The sequence below is a fragment of the Panicum virgatum genome, chromosome 9N (assembly GCF_016808335.1).
Source record: "Panicum virgatum strain AP13 chromosome 9N, P.virgatum_v5, whole genome shotgun sequence".
In the NCBI taxonomy this organism is placed as follows: Eukaryota; Viridiplantae; Streptophyta; class Magnoliopsida; order Poales; family Poaceae; genus Panicum; species Panicum virgatum.
In genome coordinates, this window is record NC_053153.1 from 48,164,351 (window position 1) to 48,182,445 (window position 18,095).

The 18,095-nt window shown below is 47.9% G+C and overlaps 1 protein-coding gene across 1 annotated transcript; it reads right to left on the bottom strand.

Moving 5' to 3' along the window:
* Positions 1-10,015: 10,015 nt before the first annotated feature.
* Positions 10,016-17,266, bottom strand: LOC120691731 (epoxide hydrolase A-like). The gene is made up of 3 exons (XM_039974903.1): positions 16,550-17,266; positions 10,717-10,952; positions 10,016-10,520 (listed from the first exon to the last, which is right to left on the bottom strand). The coding sequence occupies exons 1-3, from the start codon at positions 17,165-17,167 to the stop codon at positions 10,271-10,273; spliced, it is 1,104 nt and encodes a 367-aa protein (XP_039830837.1). The 5' UTR covers positions 17,168-17,266; the 3' UTR covers positions 10,016-10,270.
* Between the last annotated feature and the right edge of the window lie 829 nt (positions 17,267-18,095).

Genomic DNA, 18,095 nt, shown 5'->3' on the forward strand with positions numbered 1-18,095 from the left:
AGGAGTTGTGGAAAGGTTAATGGTAAAAGTCAAGAATACCTATATATTGGTGGACTTCGTAGTCCTTGATATGGAAGGAGATCTTGGAATTCCGCTCATACTTGGGCGACCATTCCTCAAGGATACAAATGCCAGAATTGATGTAGGGAGAGGAAGAATCAGCCTTCGTATCATGGAAAAGACCATGAAATTTAAGTTCCAAAACAAGAGAGAGGTATTCCTGATTCATGATGATAGTGAGAAACAAGGGCTATGGGCAGAGCCTGATTGGGATGATCAAGACTATCACCCCTCTTCCAAGCCAGCTTGGGAGGATTGGGAAATTAATACTCCACCAACCGAGCCAGTGGAAGATGATCAGAAGATCCCTGACTTCATCGCCAATACAGTATGGGAAGATCTGGAAATCGTCTATCCAGCATCCGAGGATCCTGTTCCTACGCCGCCTACGCCACCAAAGATGACCAAGAAGGTGTGGCACAAGAAGAACAAGACGTCATCGACCGCTACTACATCTCTAGGTATGGACAAAACGATCTCAACCTGATCAGGTATGGAGAAAGGTCCTGCTTTTCGGACCCTAAACCAAGAGCTAGCTTGGAGGAGGTTCCCTCCCCTAAATCAACTGTATCCTTTTATTTGTTTTCAATAAAATTTGATAAAAACTTTCAAAAACAAAAAAAAATTACTGCTTTACTTCTCTTTTCCATGATGCATGGTAAGAATGTTTTAACTCCCTTTTGATAAGTTGAACGGATGAGTTTTGCTTTGCTCTATCATGTCTGTTGTGCCAATTTTGAAAATAAGAGTTCTCTTGTGTTTATATTCGTTGGTTATACAAATATTTTGCCAATAAACCTGAAAGTTCTGTGGGTTGCATATGCTTGATCCGAGTCTAAGTTGTTGTGAGTTCAAATATGGTAAATAAGGTTATGCAAGCTTGTTCTAGTTATGCTTAAAGTCTGGAGTTGTTTTCGAAAAAAAAAATTATAAGGCAAGTTCCCCAGTGATATGCAATGTCCTACCAGAGCCATATGTCATATTCCATGAAAAAACCCTTATACATATGTTGCTTGATGTTCTGTTGAGTTTTGTCAAATTAGGTGACCCTAGTGAGATACTCTTCATGCTTTCTCGATCATAAGCACGTACACGTCCCATCCATTTGCTATATTCCTACACTGGGAATTAGCACCACCATCCATTCCACATCTATAAATGCTCCATGTCTCGGTGATCTCTCTTGTAGAACATCCCTGAAATAAAATAAAGTCAGATTATGGTTGCCCCAAAAAGAAGAGAAAAGATGGCATTCCAAAGAAGCATGACCCCAAAAAAAAGGGAGAGAGAGAAAAAGGGGTAACCATGTCTCAAAAAAAAAGAGAGAGACAGGGATGATTCGAAAGAGAAAAGCCATTACCTCAAGGAGTAAGCCATATTCATCCATCCATCCATCCACTCATACACTTGCACCTTTTGATCGAGATTGCATGACTTGTTTCTCCATGGATCCTCTCTTTGACTTTACAATAAATAGAATACAAGTGTGCCCTATTCTTATCCTACCTTGAGCTCCACAAAGGCTTGTAGTAGTAAGGAAGATCAAAGGTAAACACTGCCCTGGTAAGGAAATACAAGATGAGTGCCTCGAGAGAGTTATCCTGGGAGCTTTGCCATGTTTTCAAAAATCTTTCAAAAAAGTGTCTCCAGATGGATTGCGGATCTATGAACAAACCTGATTTGTCCTACTTTGCTCGGGACGAGCAAATGACAGCTTGGGAGATCTTGTTGACGCTCACTAACGACCGTTTCCAGGCGTCAACTTGATTAGAAAATCATGAGAGTTTACATTTCTTACACGCATCCTTATCTAATAAAGTCCCTAAACCACACTTTACCTTTTAGAATATGCAAGTTGTGTTTTCAAGCTAATATACACGTTACAAGCACACTTTGGCCCAATATAAATTCACAGAAATTATCAGAGCACCGATTCAGGCTCAGATGGACCAAAAGTGATGCAAGAACCCAATTCAAACAAGTCAAGACAGGCCAACCCCAATGTGGATCAGACATGGAGGCCCAAGATAGCCTGCCAGAAGAAGTTGGGGGTAGTTGGTGGCCCGGGCAGGCCGACCGACCTACCTGGTCGGCCGACCTGGCCCGTGGGCCCCACCGCCTCAACCAGGGCACGTGGCGTCTCCCCATTGGTCGCCTGCGTCGGTTGTGAAGGCTTCACCCCGTGGCTCCCTGCTATAAATACAAGGGGGTGGAGAATAGGACACACACACCACACACCTCTCATCTCCTCTCTTACATTCCTTGCATAGTCTTTAGACTTAGTGGAGTTTAGGAGAAGTCTAGGAGTCATCGAGTCGCCGGAGTTACTCGATAGTCTGGTATGGGTTCATCTCTAGCTCTCTTTTGTAATATTCGGTTGTTTGTAATAGAATTAGACTATGGTTACCGATAACTACTTGAAGTATATTCTGAGTTATCGAGTATATGCTTCTTGTCATGGTTGCGTTATTATTCAATGCTTACATAGTGTCTAGATTAGCTAAGAGTTGCTGGATGTCAACTATACCCATGGTTTGTAGAGGTAGCCAGTAGGTGGTGACAGCCCTGTTCGAGCCTTTTAGTAATCCTCCATGTTCGGTATGGGGGGTAGGAGGTACATAAAGTCGCCGGGGTGTACGGGCTCCTCCCGTTACTTCGATGGCGATCTCCCTGTTGTGTAGTTTAATCTCTGACGAGCTAACCAATGAGAAAGTGTAGATATAGCTAGCCTAGCACAGCTGACTCGAGCTCTGACTTCTACCTTGCTCCCGGCCTAAAGCATCTTTGATATATCTTTTATCTTTTATTTTTCCAAAAGGGTAGTTTATGTGTGTGTCACACTACCTCCTACCATGTTATTATCTTACCCCTATTTATGCATGAGAATATCTAATCTAGATAGAGTTCACCAACTAATATATATATCTTCTCACTCATCGCCTTCCCTGCGGAAATATAAATGACACCCTGGTATACTCTCGGGTAAAATGCTACAGCGGTATTCCGTGCGCTTGCGGATTTATTCGTGGTTCATGAAATACTGCCACCCCAAATTAGCGTCTGCGGGCGTCATCGCTGGTGACGTTGGTAGGCGCCAATACCCCTTCTCACCCCTGTCTACGCCCTTCGCTTAGGCCACCGAAGTAAGCTCCTAGTTCCGACATCAAGTTAGAGGCTTAGATTAGTTCTAGTGAGGCTAGCTCAGTAGTTTAGAAGTGTTTCAGGAGTCCTTTCTCGCTCGTTGTCCTCCCAGCTACTACCTCTCTAAGGTATAGAATCTCCTGTGTGTCGCACGGTCATAGCCTGGCCACTTATCTTATCAGTTATCTGGCATACCCCTGCTGGATTAGTCGGTTGGTAATTTCAGTACAGGTTGATACTACAATTTCGTATACACTTTACCATAGTGCTTCCCTGAGGATTTTCACGATACCCTGGAATACTCCAAGGTGAAGTGCTACACTGGTAAATTATGTGCGCTTGCAGAATACCTATTCAAATTGAGCATAAGAGACACCAACAACCTCACATGTCATGCGAGCATCTAAGGCTTCAAGTGTCTGCATTTGAGCCTTGTGTTGTGGATAGCCCTCAAATTTCTTGAGGAGATCAATCTTTGTAGCAAGCATGTCTGCTTCCTTGACAGAGTGCATGCCCGCTGACGTGATTGGAGTCAATCATTGCTCCTACCTTGGTTGGAGACCATGTTCCCAACTAAATATGTAGCTCTTTCAGGGGTCAGTGCGAAAGAAAGCTCCACCAGTAGCAGCGTCTACATGATCACGGGCTGTCTGAGTCAGCCCGTTGTAGAAATTCTGCAATATGAGCTAATTATCCATCTGTGGTGTGTACACGCTATGATGTATTCCTGAAGTCGCTCCAAAGCTTCAGGAATGGTCTCAATGGATGCTTGTTGAAAACTCAAAATCCTTCCACTAAGGGCATTGGTTTTGCCCGTCGGGAAGAATTTCGCGAGGAACGCCTTGGTGTAATTATCTCAGATATTCACTGAACTCTAGCTAGCATAGAACCACTACTTCGATCTCCACAGAAGAGAGAACAGAAACAATTTGAGCCGAATAGCATCTTGAAAATTCCCTTGATAACAAAAGTACTCAAGGCTCCTAGAATTGCTGGAGGTGAGATTTGGCATCCTCGTTGACCTTGCCACAGAAAGGGTTGGCCTGCACCATCGTAATTAAGCTCGTCTTGATCTTGAATTTTGCTAGCCCAGTGCGGACACCTCGTCTGACTGGGACATTGCTAGCAGAATAATCACGAAGGGTCTTCTGAGCCATGGAGTTGGAAGTGGATGGTGCACTAATGACTGGTTCTAATGCTAAGAGTGTATGCTGAGGAGGTACGACATGAGATTGAACTCTTCTTAAGAGCGACTCCGGATTCTGCGTGAAATTTTGTGGCAGATCAAAATCGGTCATACACTACCCTGTTTTCATCACAACAAAGGAGAAAACAAGAAAAGTTAGCCTGTTTAGCAAATGAATATCCATTTTTCTTTTGCTCACGACTTTTCCTACACAATTAACCTATGCCTTCCCCAACAACGGCACCAAAAATACTTGTTGGTATTTTGTAACGTCTACTTCAGATTTAGGGTCGTTTAACCTGATTACCGCAACGGCATCAGAACTGTTGCCTCGAAATTTCATATAGCAATTACTAGAGATCAAACTATCATAAACCATGAATCATCCCGCAAGCAAACAAAATCACCGCCTCTGAGCTCTCTCCGTTCTTGGGGTGTTTGGGCTGATCTCGGCCCATCTTCTTCTCTTTCTCTTTTTCTTTTGTTCTCCCACTTTCTCTTGTTGATGTCCCTGGCCCACATGTCAGCATGCTCCCTCTCTATCTCTGTCTTCTGGGTCCCGCACGTCAGCATCTGCGAGATTTGGTGTGGCGTCCTCCCGATCCAGTGGGGCGCAAACGCGCGCGCGTGTGTGTGTGTGCGTGTGGCGTGCGGTGGAACGTTCGTGCACGGTGCTCTGAGAGTGCTTGGTGAAATGCCCAAAGGGCCTGTGCACGACACTAACACGACATCACGACAGCAACGAACCCTGGGCGGCCGGTCAACGAGGCAAGGGAGGCAGTGGAGTGGCCTGGTGCCTCGGCGGAGCAAGGCTCAGCCTTGAGCACCGGCTCATGGGCTCTTGCACGCATGTGCGACCATGGAGAGGCCATTGCAGAGGCAGCAGCGGTGTTTCGGCAGCAAGGGCACACGACGGCATGGCTCGGTGCCATGGGAAGGCAAAGCCTCAGCCTTGGGCACCCGAGCACACACACGCGCACAGTGAGCGCATGGCGAGGCCGTGGTGGCGGCGAGAATGGTACGGCGGCAGCGGAGCTTGTCGGGGCATGCCAAAGGGAGACATTGACATCCTAGCCCACATGGCCAAGGCGACGCTCACACGCATGGGCCCTGGCATCCCAGGACTACGACATTGCCCTACCGAGCGGGCTCGGCACGGCAGGGCTAGGGAGCGGCGACACCGACTACGAGCTACGGTGGCGACGGCGAGGCTCCTACAGGCGGCATAAAAGAGGGGCACGGGGTGTGACACCTCAGGTGTCTAGCTATTAAATTAAAGCTTAGTATGTGAATGATGTGTTTATTCTTGTTGATTGCTAAAAATTTGCAGTGCAAAGTAGGGGTATTTTGGTAATTTTGAAAAAAATTATAAATCCTTCTGTGAAAAAGTTCTGCCCTAGGAAGTAATTTCAACTTTGTTTTGGGATTTAGTGCAAATGTGCTGGTAATCATTATTTTGGCAACTATATTGCATTTTAGCCCAAAAATATTATAATTTTGCTATCAAAAGTATTTTGCCTTAATGGAATAAAGTTCTTTTGCATTTTTGAAAATATCTTCAAATCCTTTGATCTAGTGAAAATTGGCATAACATAAAAGTTGTAGATCTTAAAAATTGAACAACTTTCATGTTGGGCACTTTTTCATTTGAGTCCTAGATCAGTGGGAATTTTTAGTTTACAGTTAAGCCCCTGAAGTCCCCACAAATTACAAATTAGTCCACCAGTTGTCCCCTACCTCCATCTCTCTCGAAGTACTGGCGGCGCCGCCACGCCGCTGGTTTTTCTGGTCCACCGGCTGCTCTTGCTATTGGATAGCATGCCGATGAGCTTCTCTGGCTCTCCCTGGTCCCACTCCTCTACTTGTGGGCGCCCTTCTCCCTCTCCCCAAGGCACTCCGCCGCCGCCGCCTCTGTTTTCTACTCCGGTGAGCCCGGCCACCCCAGATTCGCCTTCTTGCACCGCCTCCACGCATCGCGTAAGGGTCTCCGCCGTCTTGCAAACCGCCTCTGCTGGCCTCCATGCACTGCGCCATGCCACCCAGGGCAATTCCCTTTGCGCCATCTCGCTGGCTGCCCCTGGAGCAGCATTTGCCGCCGCCAGACTTCACCCATAGCTCCTGGCGAGCTCATCTACTCCTTCTCAAGCTAATCTTGTTCATTTCCAGGTTATAAATAGCCCTAGCCTGTCCCTATCGCCGGCCATCCACCGCCACACTTCCTCCCCTAACTCCGACGACCTCTATCTGTCGCTGACCCGCCACCATAGGCCTCCCCCGACCATCCCAACCACCTAGTGAGCTTCACCGTGACTCAATGAAGCTAATCCCCCACCTCTCATCGTTGTTCCCCTGCCGGAACCCTGACGTCGACGTGCACCCCCGCCGCCACGTTCTGCGCCGTCGCCGACGAGCCCCCTCCGGCCACTCTGCACCCCATCCAAGCACACCAACAGAAATCACCCCGTTAGCAGATGGAACATACGAGTTTATCTCGGAAGCAGACAGGGATTTTTCTAAAGCCCAGGCCAATATTACTGAACTAACTGAAACTCTGAACTCTGATTCGGAAGATCCAAAGTCTACTGACTCCATAGACATCACTACAGGCAAGCCCCGACACATGATCCCACTATTTTAAACTATGCAATTCAGTATTGTCTTCCTGTGCATTTCAGTTATTAGAGTTGAATGCAAACTCTAGTTGCATAATTCTAGGTACCTATTGATTGGATACTAGAACTAAGTCCGCTTAGATGCTATGCTAATAGGACCGGTAAAAGTCGGGTGATTTCCTGTCACTTGCGAGAATTATAGGAGTTGAATGTTTACATTCTTGCAATCACTATAAGGACCATGTACGGATTTGGTCATCAGCTTCAAGTGAAATCCATCTGTGTTGATAATTTGCTAAGGCCACAGTGTGTAGTAGCGGTGGTTAAGTGTTTGAAAGTACTAGCCACATGCCGTAAATATGGTACACGGCAAACCTAGTAACTGATCGGCCCGGCAAATGGACATACCCCCCACTCTCTTTTAGAGATAGGAAGTTAAATATATTGAAAGTCAAGTTATGTTGCAACAATCACGGGTGCAGAGAAGAGCGGTTCTCTGTAGTCGGGGAGAGTGGCGCTGATCCATGAACCAGAATGAGAAGTAAATGGTTGCTTGGGAGTGACTCGAAAGTGCTCCAAGCATGTGTGCTAGGTTTATCCTTGCAAGGTTGGAATTCGATTCGGAATCGTTCGCTTCTCATGATGATTAGGACTGCTTAATCTCTTTGCTACATAGAGTAAGAAGAGGAACAAGATTGATTATAAATATGTTTGGATGAAATTAATTCTTCTACCATTTTTGCTTAGATAGGACATACCTAGAATGGTTAATTCAACTAGAATTTGAAAGCTAAAATTTGAAATTAAGGATCTACTCTTTGTGGCTTTTCAGCAAAAGTAAACCCAGAGCCTTTATGAACTAGCATTTCTAGATAAAGGGCTACTGTATCGGATCAGTCTTGCTGAGTATTAGTATACTCAGGCTTTTGGTGAATTTGTTTTCAGGAATGACTTTGGAAGACCCGAACACTAGTCTGACTTGGCCTAGTGTTCTACCTTCTGGCTGGTCTATGGAATGGGAACCATCTTTGACCAGCAATGACTTAGAAGAATGATGTCATGATCGGGCTTATCATGGCATCTACCCTTCGACGTTTATACATAATTGTATTTCTTTTCCACTGTAAAACTACTAAAGTAAGCTTTGCTTACTTTTATCTCTTTTCTTTTGAATAAGTTGTAAAGGCTAGAACTTTAATGTGCTAGCTTCAAAACTATGTTGTAAATTACACCTCTTATCTATGTGATGTAAAATATTGTGGAATTGTTGTATCTCTGACTCGCCTTCGTGCGAGAAGTATACTTGTGTTACGATCGGATATTCAGTGGTTTCATCGGGATTTTACCCGACAGACCAATGATTATACCGATTAAAGTGCACTTAGATAATTATTGCACCTGATCTGGTGTAATTCAGACTGGTTCTGCCACACGGGGGGTCCTAGGGCTATCTAGGGTTGGAGCACGGTGGAGCAAGGCTTTCTGGCACAGGATAGGCAGAGGAAAAGGACTAGTGACGGTGCTCACTATTGGGCCCGGGGCGGTCGGAGGCGGTGCAACGGCCAGGTGACGCAGGAGGTCCTATCGAGCCGTACCGTGCAATGCTGCAATGCCAGTGTCGATGTGGATGAGGCAGACGGAGCTCCGGTGTTCGGCGGCGTCCTCCTCCCCGCGGTGCTCCCCTCCTCTGCTTGTCCTCCCCCTTCTTGCAATCGATAGCAGCAGAAGGGGGATACCCCAATTGGGCTAGGGTTTCGACCGGTGCTGTGGTTGCGGGGCTTTATAGGCGGCGGCTAGGGCCCTAGCGGGGCCCGAACGCCGAGGTGTGGCGAGGATGGGATGGCACGGCGCGGGGGGAGGGGGGTACGCCGGCCCGTGCTTGGGGTCGCAGGTGCGGGAGGTGGCCGACAGCAGAGCAGGCCAGCATCAGCAAGGCAGGCGACGTCAGTGGAGAATGTGGCGGGAGGCTCGGTGGGCGTGAGCGGCGCGACATCGAAAAGCAGAGGTGCAGCTCGCGCGGAGAAAGCTAACAAGCGGACCTCGCTCCTCAGTGTCCCCGAGCAAGCGAGCGGCGGAGTGAGCAGGAGCGGCAGGTTCGGCTGTGGAATGCAGCTATGTGGGCAGACTTGGGCCAAGCAGCCGCGGCGCGTGCGTGCGCATGCGGGGAAAGGCGGAGCCCGCGGGGTGGGTTAGCGGGCCAAGTTAGGTGGGTTGGGTTGAGGCGGTTAGGGGCTTTAGGCTCGGTTAGGGTTAGGAGGTTAGATTAGGTTTTTTATTTTAATTTGAATGGTTTATTCAAATTAAAATCCACTCAATTCAAACAAAAATTTCTCAAATAAACCCAAACAAGGAAAAGGCAATAAATCCAATAAGATTCAAATATTTTCACACTAGCATTTAAATCCTTCCTTAATTTGATTTTTATTTTCACTAAGAGAAGGATGAGTAGCATTTTCCTTAAATTGTTTTGTCTATTTACACTCCACACAAAAAAATTTGAAAATTCACATTTTTGCACATATAATTATTATAGAATTTGTGGGATGTTACACTGGAAACTCCAAAACAAAGCAAACACACAGAACCTTGCATGAATACTTTTTTCCAGCTTGCAACCGGCTTCAATATAAGTGTGCTTCCCAGCATTTCTTCCAAAACTGTCTCAAAGTAAATATAGCATGGAATCAGTGGCAATGTTTAGCTAAGGCCCCGTTTAGTTACCAAAAATTTTTGCCTCCTACTTTAAACACATGCAGGAAACATTAAATGTGATTAAAAAACAAAACTAATTACACAGTTTGAACACATGCATGATTAGTCACAAGTGCTACAATAACCACAAGTGCTAATGATGCGGTCAAATTCCTGAAAAAATTCGTATTGCGGTTTCCAGAGTTCTGAAATTAGTTTTTTTTAATTAGTGTCCGAAAATTCCTCCTAACATCTGGTCAAATATTCGATGTGACACCCAAAAATTTTCATTTCACCAACTAAACACACCCTAAGTATGAGAAAATTAAAGGCAATGACATACCTTCAATTAAAATACTATTAGTGTCGTACTAGTGGATACCCCATAACATAAGTGGTCATAGTTGCTTATTCATTTGACCTGCCCCTAAAATGCTTTTCCAGAGTGGGTCAAAAGCCCGCTCCAAAAGCTACAGTACCACATAACATTAAGCATTTTACATGGCGTTAGATCAACGACAAACGCAAACTGAAAATCAATTCCAAATTTCTAATTACAACCATCATTAAGAAATTAGCATCAATTGAATTTTTTTATGAAGCTTAATAGGAGCTCGCTGACTTCCTTTGGTTTTTCTTCATTGATGAAGTGCCCAACATCTTTCATGACAACAACATCATCAAGAAGTGGAACGAACTTCTTGAAGCCACCCTTGTGAATGAAATCTTGTATGCCAGGACTATGATATGTCAAATCCAAGTCTCCAATGATGAACTTGACTGGAACATTTATCTCAGCTCCAGTCCAGGGTGATGTGAGCTCCCATGTCCTAAATGCATAAAGCCCCCATTTTATTGACTTGGCATGTAAAAATGACAATTCACATAATAAATTACAATCCCATTAAAATATATGGTATAACACTTTAAGTAGCTCATGGTTAACAGCAAATAATAAATAGTTGCTTTCTTCACCTCGGAATACAATGGAATGGAGGGAGCAATAACTTAAATTTGCCAACATACTTATTCAGGGCACGGTAGTAGTTGAGTCCTCCGGAGAAGCCGGTCCTCTTAAACTCGCTAGTGTAGTACTTGAGGTCCTCCTCAGTTACCCAGCTCGGCAGTGGCACCACATCATCTGGGGAGCCCCACCCGCTCTTCGGGATGAACAGAGGTCTGGGGCTGCGGTAACTTAGGAACTTCCTGAGTACCAGCTCCGTGCCAAGGCGTTCGAATTCAGCTTCAACTGCTCCAGGCTCCTGCGTATCATATCCATTGCATACAGTTACTAATTAAAAGTTCTAGAAATCTTCCTGGCATGTGCACAATGCTAATCATGGTACACTTTGTGTGCCTTACCAAAACTTGCCATCTATATATGGTATTTGTAGTCGAGCCAAAAAGGACAGTATGACGTGTTGAGTTGTGCAAAGCAAGAAAACTGATATATGATATTGAAGTAGAGGGAAATAAAGTTGATTTGTCTAGGTAACACACATTTTCATTTGCATCAAAAAGAGAGAAAGATATTTTTGCCGAAATGGAACACTGGAAAGCTTGCATAGAAACGCACTAGAGTTAATTCATTGGAGACATTTTTTTTGTACTATATGTGTAAGGCCATGAACAGCCGGACCAGAGTCGCTCGCTAGCTAGGAGCCTTGAACAGCTGCTGCCCTCGCGGCCGCTGCGCGTCCCGCAGGCCGGTCACCGCGCTCGCCGGCCGCTGCACGCCTGATGCAGCCCTGCGCGCCCGCTGCGGCTCCTATTAGATTTAGTTCCACATCCAAAATTGATGGTGGGGGAGCCCAATATATAAGGTGGGGTAGTCCTCACTCATCAGACTAGTCTTTTGATTGAATTAGACCCAATGTTTTGGTTGGTTGGGCTCCGGTGGACCTGAGGCCTGGTAGAGCACATGCTGGTGGGTATAGCGGGCCGGGCTAGATTCCACTGCGCACTCCAACAAGTGGTATCAGAGTCAAATATTGAAAAAACTGGAATATCTCTGGGGTCACATGGTGACGGGGGGCCTGTGACTCGAGGCCTAGGGAATCTCTTCCAGGAGAACATGGGTTGTATGTGATGGAAGAGTTCGGTCTAGAGAATCTCTTCCATGAGAACATGGGTTGTATGTGATGGAAGCCCGGTGGAAGATCTCTTTCAGGAGATCACATGGGTTGTATGTGATGGAAGAGTTGGGCCTGGCGGAAAATTACGAGATAGCAGTGATGCATGTGCGAACCCGGGCCTGTGACTGGAGGCCTAGAGAATCTATGTGATGGAAGAGTTCGGTCTAGAGAATCTCTTCTAGGAGAACATGGGTTGTATGTGATGGAAGCCCGGTGGAAGATCTCTTTCAGGAGATCACATGGGTTGTATGTGATGGAAGAGTTGGGCCTGGTGGAAAATTACGAGATAGCAGTGATGCATGTGCGAACCCGGGCCTGTGACTCGAGGCCTAGAGAATCTATGTGATGGAAGAGTTGGGGCCGGTGGAAGATTACGAGACGGAAGAGTTGGGCCCGGTGGAATATTACAAGATAGCAGTGATGCCTGTCGAACCCGGCCTGTGACTCGAGGCCTGGAGAATCTCTTCCAGGAGATCATATGGGTTGTATGTGATGGAAGAGTTGGACCCGGTGGAAGACTGTCGAACCCGGGCCTGTGCAAACCCGGGTCTGTGACTCGTGACCTGGAGAATCTATGTGATGGAAGAGCTGGGCACGATGGAAGATTATGAGACGGAAGAGTTGGGCCCGGTGGAATATTACAAGACAGCAGTGATGCCTGTCGAACCCGGGCCTGTGACTCGAGGCCTGGAGAATCTCTTCCAGGAGATCACATGGGTTGTATGTGATGGAAGACTTGGGCCCGATGGAAGATTACGAGACAGCGGTGCTGTGACTCATGAAAGATTACGAGACAGCGGTGCTGTGATTCGAGGCCTGGAGAATCTCTTCCAGGAGAACATGGGTTATGTGATGGAAGAGTTGGGCAATCTCTTTCAGGAGATCACATGGGTTGTATGTGATGGAAGACTTGGGCCCGATGGAAAATTACGAGACAGCGGTGCTGTGACTCATGGAAGATTACGAGACAGCGGTGCTGTGACTCGAGGCCTGGAGAATCTCTTCCAGGAGAACATGGGTTATGTGATGGAAGAGTTGGGCCTAGTGGAAGATATCTTCCAGGAGATCACATGGGTTGTATGTGATGGAAGCCTGGAGAATCTCTTCCAGGAGATCAGATGGGTTGTATGTGATGGAAGACTTGGGCCCGATGGAAGATTATGAGGCAGCGGTGCTGTGACTCGAGGGCTGGAGAATCTCTTCCAGGAGAACATGGGTTATGTGATGGAAGAGTTGGGCCCAGTGGAAGATATCTTCCAGGAGATCACATGGGTTGTATGTGATGGAAGAGTTGGGCCCAGTGGAAGATTACGAGACAGTAGTGATGCCTGTCGAACCCGGGCCTGTGACTCGAGGCCTGGAGAATCTCTTCCAAGAGATCACATGGGTTGTATGTGATGAAAGATTATGAGACAGCGGTGATGCCTGTCGAACCCATCACCGCTGGTCCATATTACGAGCCGAGGCCTGGAGAATCTCTTCCAGGAGATCACATGGGTTGTATGTGATGGAAGATTACGAGACAACAGTGATGCCTGTCGAACCCATTACCGCTGGTCCGTATTACGAGCCGGCAGTACTATCACCGTGTGGTCGTTTCAAACCGCCGGTGGTGAGGAGTTTGCGATGATGGATTGTGTAGTAGTGTCAGTCGATTCTCCAACACAAATACTTTACCTCTTTTTGCATCAACACATGTTATATTCGAAACATAACTTTGGCGGCCATTGACATAAATAATTGTATAAAAACACGACAAATACATTATGTGATGAGTGTGCATTTGATGGACGAATATTGGCAAAATGACGAAAGCACTTGTGACTAGAAATTAGTTGTTTAGGGTCGATATTAGTTGTTAAGTAATGGGTTTCATTAAATGATACAGCTAAAGGATGGAAAATTGAATGTGGAGAAATGTAGATGTTTATAGGTACAGAAGATTGTCGGACCATTTTAACACACGTCGTCTTGTAGCTTGCTTAGCTAAAGGATAGAGGTGGTCCTAAGTAATGTGGCTTCTTTCAGGTTTCCAATGAAAAGGATGGTGTGATAGATGGAGACGAGAGATACTATATGGATCGAGTCTAGCTGTCGGAGTACTGGTTAAGAAAAGTATAGCATAGTAAAAGATTGGCAAAGGCTTAACAGCATATATACTATCCCTGAAAGAATGTGTAAAGGCTAAAGCGTACAAGGAACTGGGAAGAACGGACAAACGAAAGCGTACAAAGCACAAGGCGCAGCGTGTTAATAAAGGCTGATTGTTTTTTTTTGGTTGATTCTTCACATCACACGCTTTTCCATGTCGATCAAGAAGACGAAGGAAACTGATTAAGAACATGCATGTTGCTTGATGTGGTCCTAGTTCACAACCACTGCAATTTTGGAGAATTGAAAGCCAAAAACCAAGCAACTCCAACAGACAAGGTAAAAATCCTAGCAAAATGAAGAGGTAAAAGACTAAGTTAAAAAATAAAGAGCTTCTCAAATGGTGAGGGCAACCAACTGCCTCTCCAAATCTTGACTCTCCATACTCGAATCCTGGATCTCTCACTTCAATGGCCAGCACAGCCGGCGCGGAGTGGCGTTGCACGTAGCGCGTTGAGGCACCGAGGCCAGCACAGCTAGGCGGAGCCGGCATGTGCGGCGGCGCAGCATAGGGGCACACGCGCGTAGCCCGCGACAAGCGGTAGCATGGCAGCAACGACACCATGAACAAGCTCGGAAACTCGCGGAACGCGATGGAACAAGGGAAGCATCAGCATAATAAGCATAAGTGCATCACCTAGGTTCAATTTGAGCTGCTGGACGGAGAAAACGGTGGCTGGAGCTTGGAGTTCGACGGTGAGGTGGATCTTGTGCAGTAGTATGACATGGACAGCCGGAGAACCTTCGATTTATTCCCAGCGGGGCACTAGTCGGAGCTGGTGTAGGAGGGGTTGGGGAGGGATATAGGGAGGTGGGTGAACTTCGGATGCGGGGGATTTGAAATCCATGAAGGGAATCATATGGATTTGGCCGGCAATGATAAGCTGCTCGAGCTCAGTCGACTCTGCTCGAGGAAGAAGAAGGGAGGAGAAGGGAGAGGGATGACGCATGAAGAAGAAGCTCGCAGGCAAAAGAAGAAGAAACCCGCACACCTCGTATGAGGATGCGAGCGGGCGAGATGGCAAGACGAAGCGCCTTGGCGAATTCGCTGAGCGATGGAGAGTAGCACTACTACAAAACTGATTAATAGCGACATTTTTTTAGGAGCTTTGAGGCGGGCCTGAAAATAGATTAACAGCGGCCATTTCTTATTAACCGAGGCGGTTAAAAAAACCGCCTCAGAAAATCGATTAACAGAGGCGGTCGACATAAATGTGACCGCCTCTGTAAATGCTCATATTTTTAGAGGCGAGCACGTTATAATGGTCCGCCTCAGCTAATGTGCCGAGCCCAGCCCAATATATGAAACCCTAACCACTCCACACACACTTCACATACTCTCTCTCTCCCTCTCTCTCTCCCACTCCCTCCCTTCTCTCTGCACGGGCGGCGGCTCCCTCTCTTTTCTCTACACGGGCGGCGGCTCCCTCCCTCCGGCCCTATTGCGACCCCACGGGGCATCAACGATGATGGGAGTTCCTCACCGCGCGCGAGCGGGGTGGATCCGGCGCGGGCGCGCTCGGGTGGCCGGCAGCGGCAGCACACGGCTCGGCGGCGATCCGTCGTGGCGCCACGAAGCGGATCCGGCCGCGGCGGTGCGAGCGGCGTTGGCCCTGGCGAGCGGCGGCGGCCCCGGTGAGCATCGGCCTTGGCAGCGGTGGCTGCGCGCGGCCGGGCTGCGGCGGCCGGCGCGCAGCACCTCAGATGGGCTTGGCGGGCCTAGATGGGCTCAGCGGGCTCAACTATTTTTTTATTTTTTTATATAATTAACAGAGGTGGGCATCAAAACCGCCTCTGAAAATGTCTTATTTTCTGCGACTTTTGCTTTGATGCGTTTGCTATAACCGTCTCTGAAAATAAAAAATATCCGCCTCACAAAAGATTTATGTAGTAGTATGGATGGCGAGGTGGATAGCAAGCAGAGGAGTTTGGCTAGTCATTGGATGATGTTTTTACCTTTTTTTTCTTTTTTTTAGCTATCCAACTAAGTTTGACTAGTCTCTCGTAGCTGCTCTTATATATCGCTCTTTCACCGTGCATGGACCTTCGGATTGGCATGCAAGCGAGTATTTAATTTGCTGTAGGATCACATGGTTGCCCTAACAATCGGATTATTAAAAAAAAGTATATAATAAGCAAAAGGAGGAGGTAGATTAGCATGGCAGGGCGCCCTATGTCAGTAATCTAGTAGTAGATGATAACGTGAGTCATGATTAAACTAAAGAAACAGGACACCAGCTGGAAATAGACAGTCCCATTTCAAAATATCAGTAAGCTTTTTGGATTCCCTATCCTATGAAGTGGATAGTGATGGAGATAAAAGGGGACAGACCTAGCCGTAGATAGTTGAAGACTTGCAAAAGCACATATCAAAGCTACCGTTTGAAAGGAATCAAATAAAGAGCGTACAAAGCAAAGTATTAATTACCTGCATGGATCAGCTCAATTACAACAAGACAGAGTAGTACTGAACAGCACACAAAAGTAGTGTGCAAGGAAGCATCTATCATGGCGGCGAGCTGAGGTGCCTGCATGACACATGTCGATCGTAATAAGTGTGTACTACACGGTACCTGGATCCGGCAGATGTAGTAGTCGTCGCCGAAGAGCGCCCTGAGCCCGTCGATAGGCCTCCGCGCGGCGCTCCGGGGCGTGTAGGCGACGCTGAGCGCGACGAGCGCGCGCACCCTGTCGGGGCGGAACAGGCAGAGGCTCCACGCCATGAGCGCCCCCCAGTCGTGCGCGGCCACGAACACCCGCTTCTCGCCGAGGGCGTCGATGAGCGCCACCAGGTCGCCCACCACGTGCAGCGCCGTGTACTGCCCGGCGTCGTCGAGCGCGGGCGCGTCGGAGCCGCCGTAGCCGCGCAGGTCGGGTGCCACGGCGCGGTAGCCCGCCGCGGCCAGCGCGCGCATCTGGTGGCGCCAGGTGTACCACAGCTCCGGGAAGCCGTGGAGCAGCAGCACCGTGGGCGCGCCGGCCGGGCCGGCCTCCGCCACGTGCAGGCGCACGCCGGGGCCCACCTCCACGGTGCGGTGCGTGACGGTGGTGGTGCTGTCAGTGTTCCGGTCGTCGCTGCCGGTGGTGGCGGCAGGGGGCGCCATCGCCGACGGCGTCTCTTGGCTGACGGGCTCGGATTCGTCTCGGGGGCAGCAGCAGGAGCAGAGCAGGCGGGGGCAGGCTATGACCATGGATAGATAGCACTACGGGACCGGCTTTATTTTGGTGCGCGCGCAGGATCGGAGGGAGGGGGCAACGAAAGCACTGTTGGATTGGGACAGGGAGAGGGGTCAAGCGATGTGATGAGCACCCAGGGTGGGGTGTGTGCGTGTCTTCTTATCGGCCACAGCTAGTGAGGATCGATATGGAGCCCTGTTTGTTGGAGGCGAGTCGAGCATCGCGTGTGGCGGTTCGCAGCCGGGCGTGCTGCACGCTTGCGCACATGAACATACAGTGCCGTGTCTTGTGGCCGTTGAGATGCTCGTCCCATCCGTTGGAGCTACGGAATTACGGATTGTGTATTACTGGAAGAAGCCGTGTTTCTCGATCTCTATCTCTATTTCTAATACTAAAATGGGGCTAAGGGTGACATTTTTTTTCCGTCGCCCTTCGTCGTCCATCTGATGCTTCCTGTCTCACCATTTCACCCCTTGCCCATCGTCCCTCCACCCCCGCCTGCCCACGTCGCTCCGTCCCGCCGATAATCCCACGCCCTTCCCCAAATCTTGCGGTCCACAACCCCACATCCCACATTCCATCCTCGCCGCGTCCGCCCCCCTCCGTCCTTGCCGCAGATCCGCCATCATGACTTAGTATAACTAGCAAATACTCTGTGCAAAACAATATAGCAAAACCTACACTATATTTTTTTGAGAAACAAGTTCTTGTTAAGTTGTAACCATAATTCGACTAATAGTTTATTACATTACGAGCTGAAATGTTTGGGTTCAATTGGTGTGTTTGTGGTGGTGGTTTAGAATTGGGTGGGTAATATTAGTTTCCCTCGTAAGAATGGATTAGCGTGGGTATAGTTTGGTTCACAATCCATTTGCAATTCATTTGCAGGGCTATCCACGATACTCTGCCAGCCTGGCTGCTTGCGCTACATGACTCTTGCTG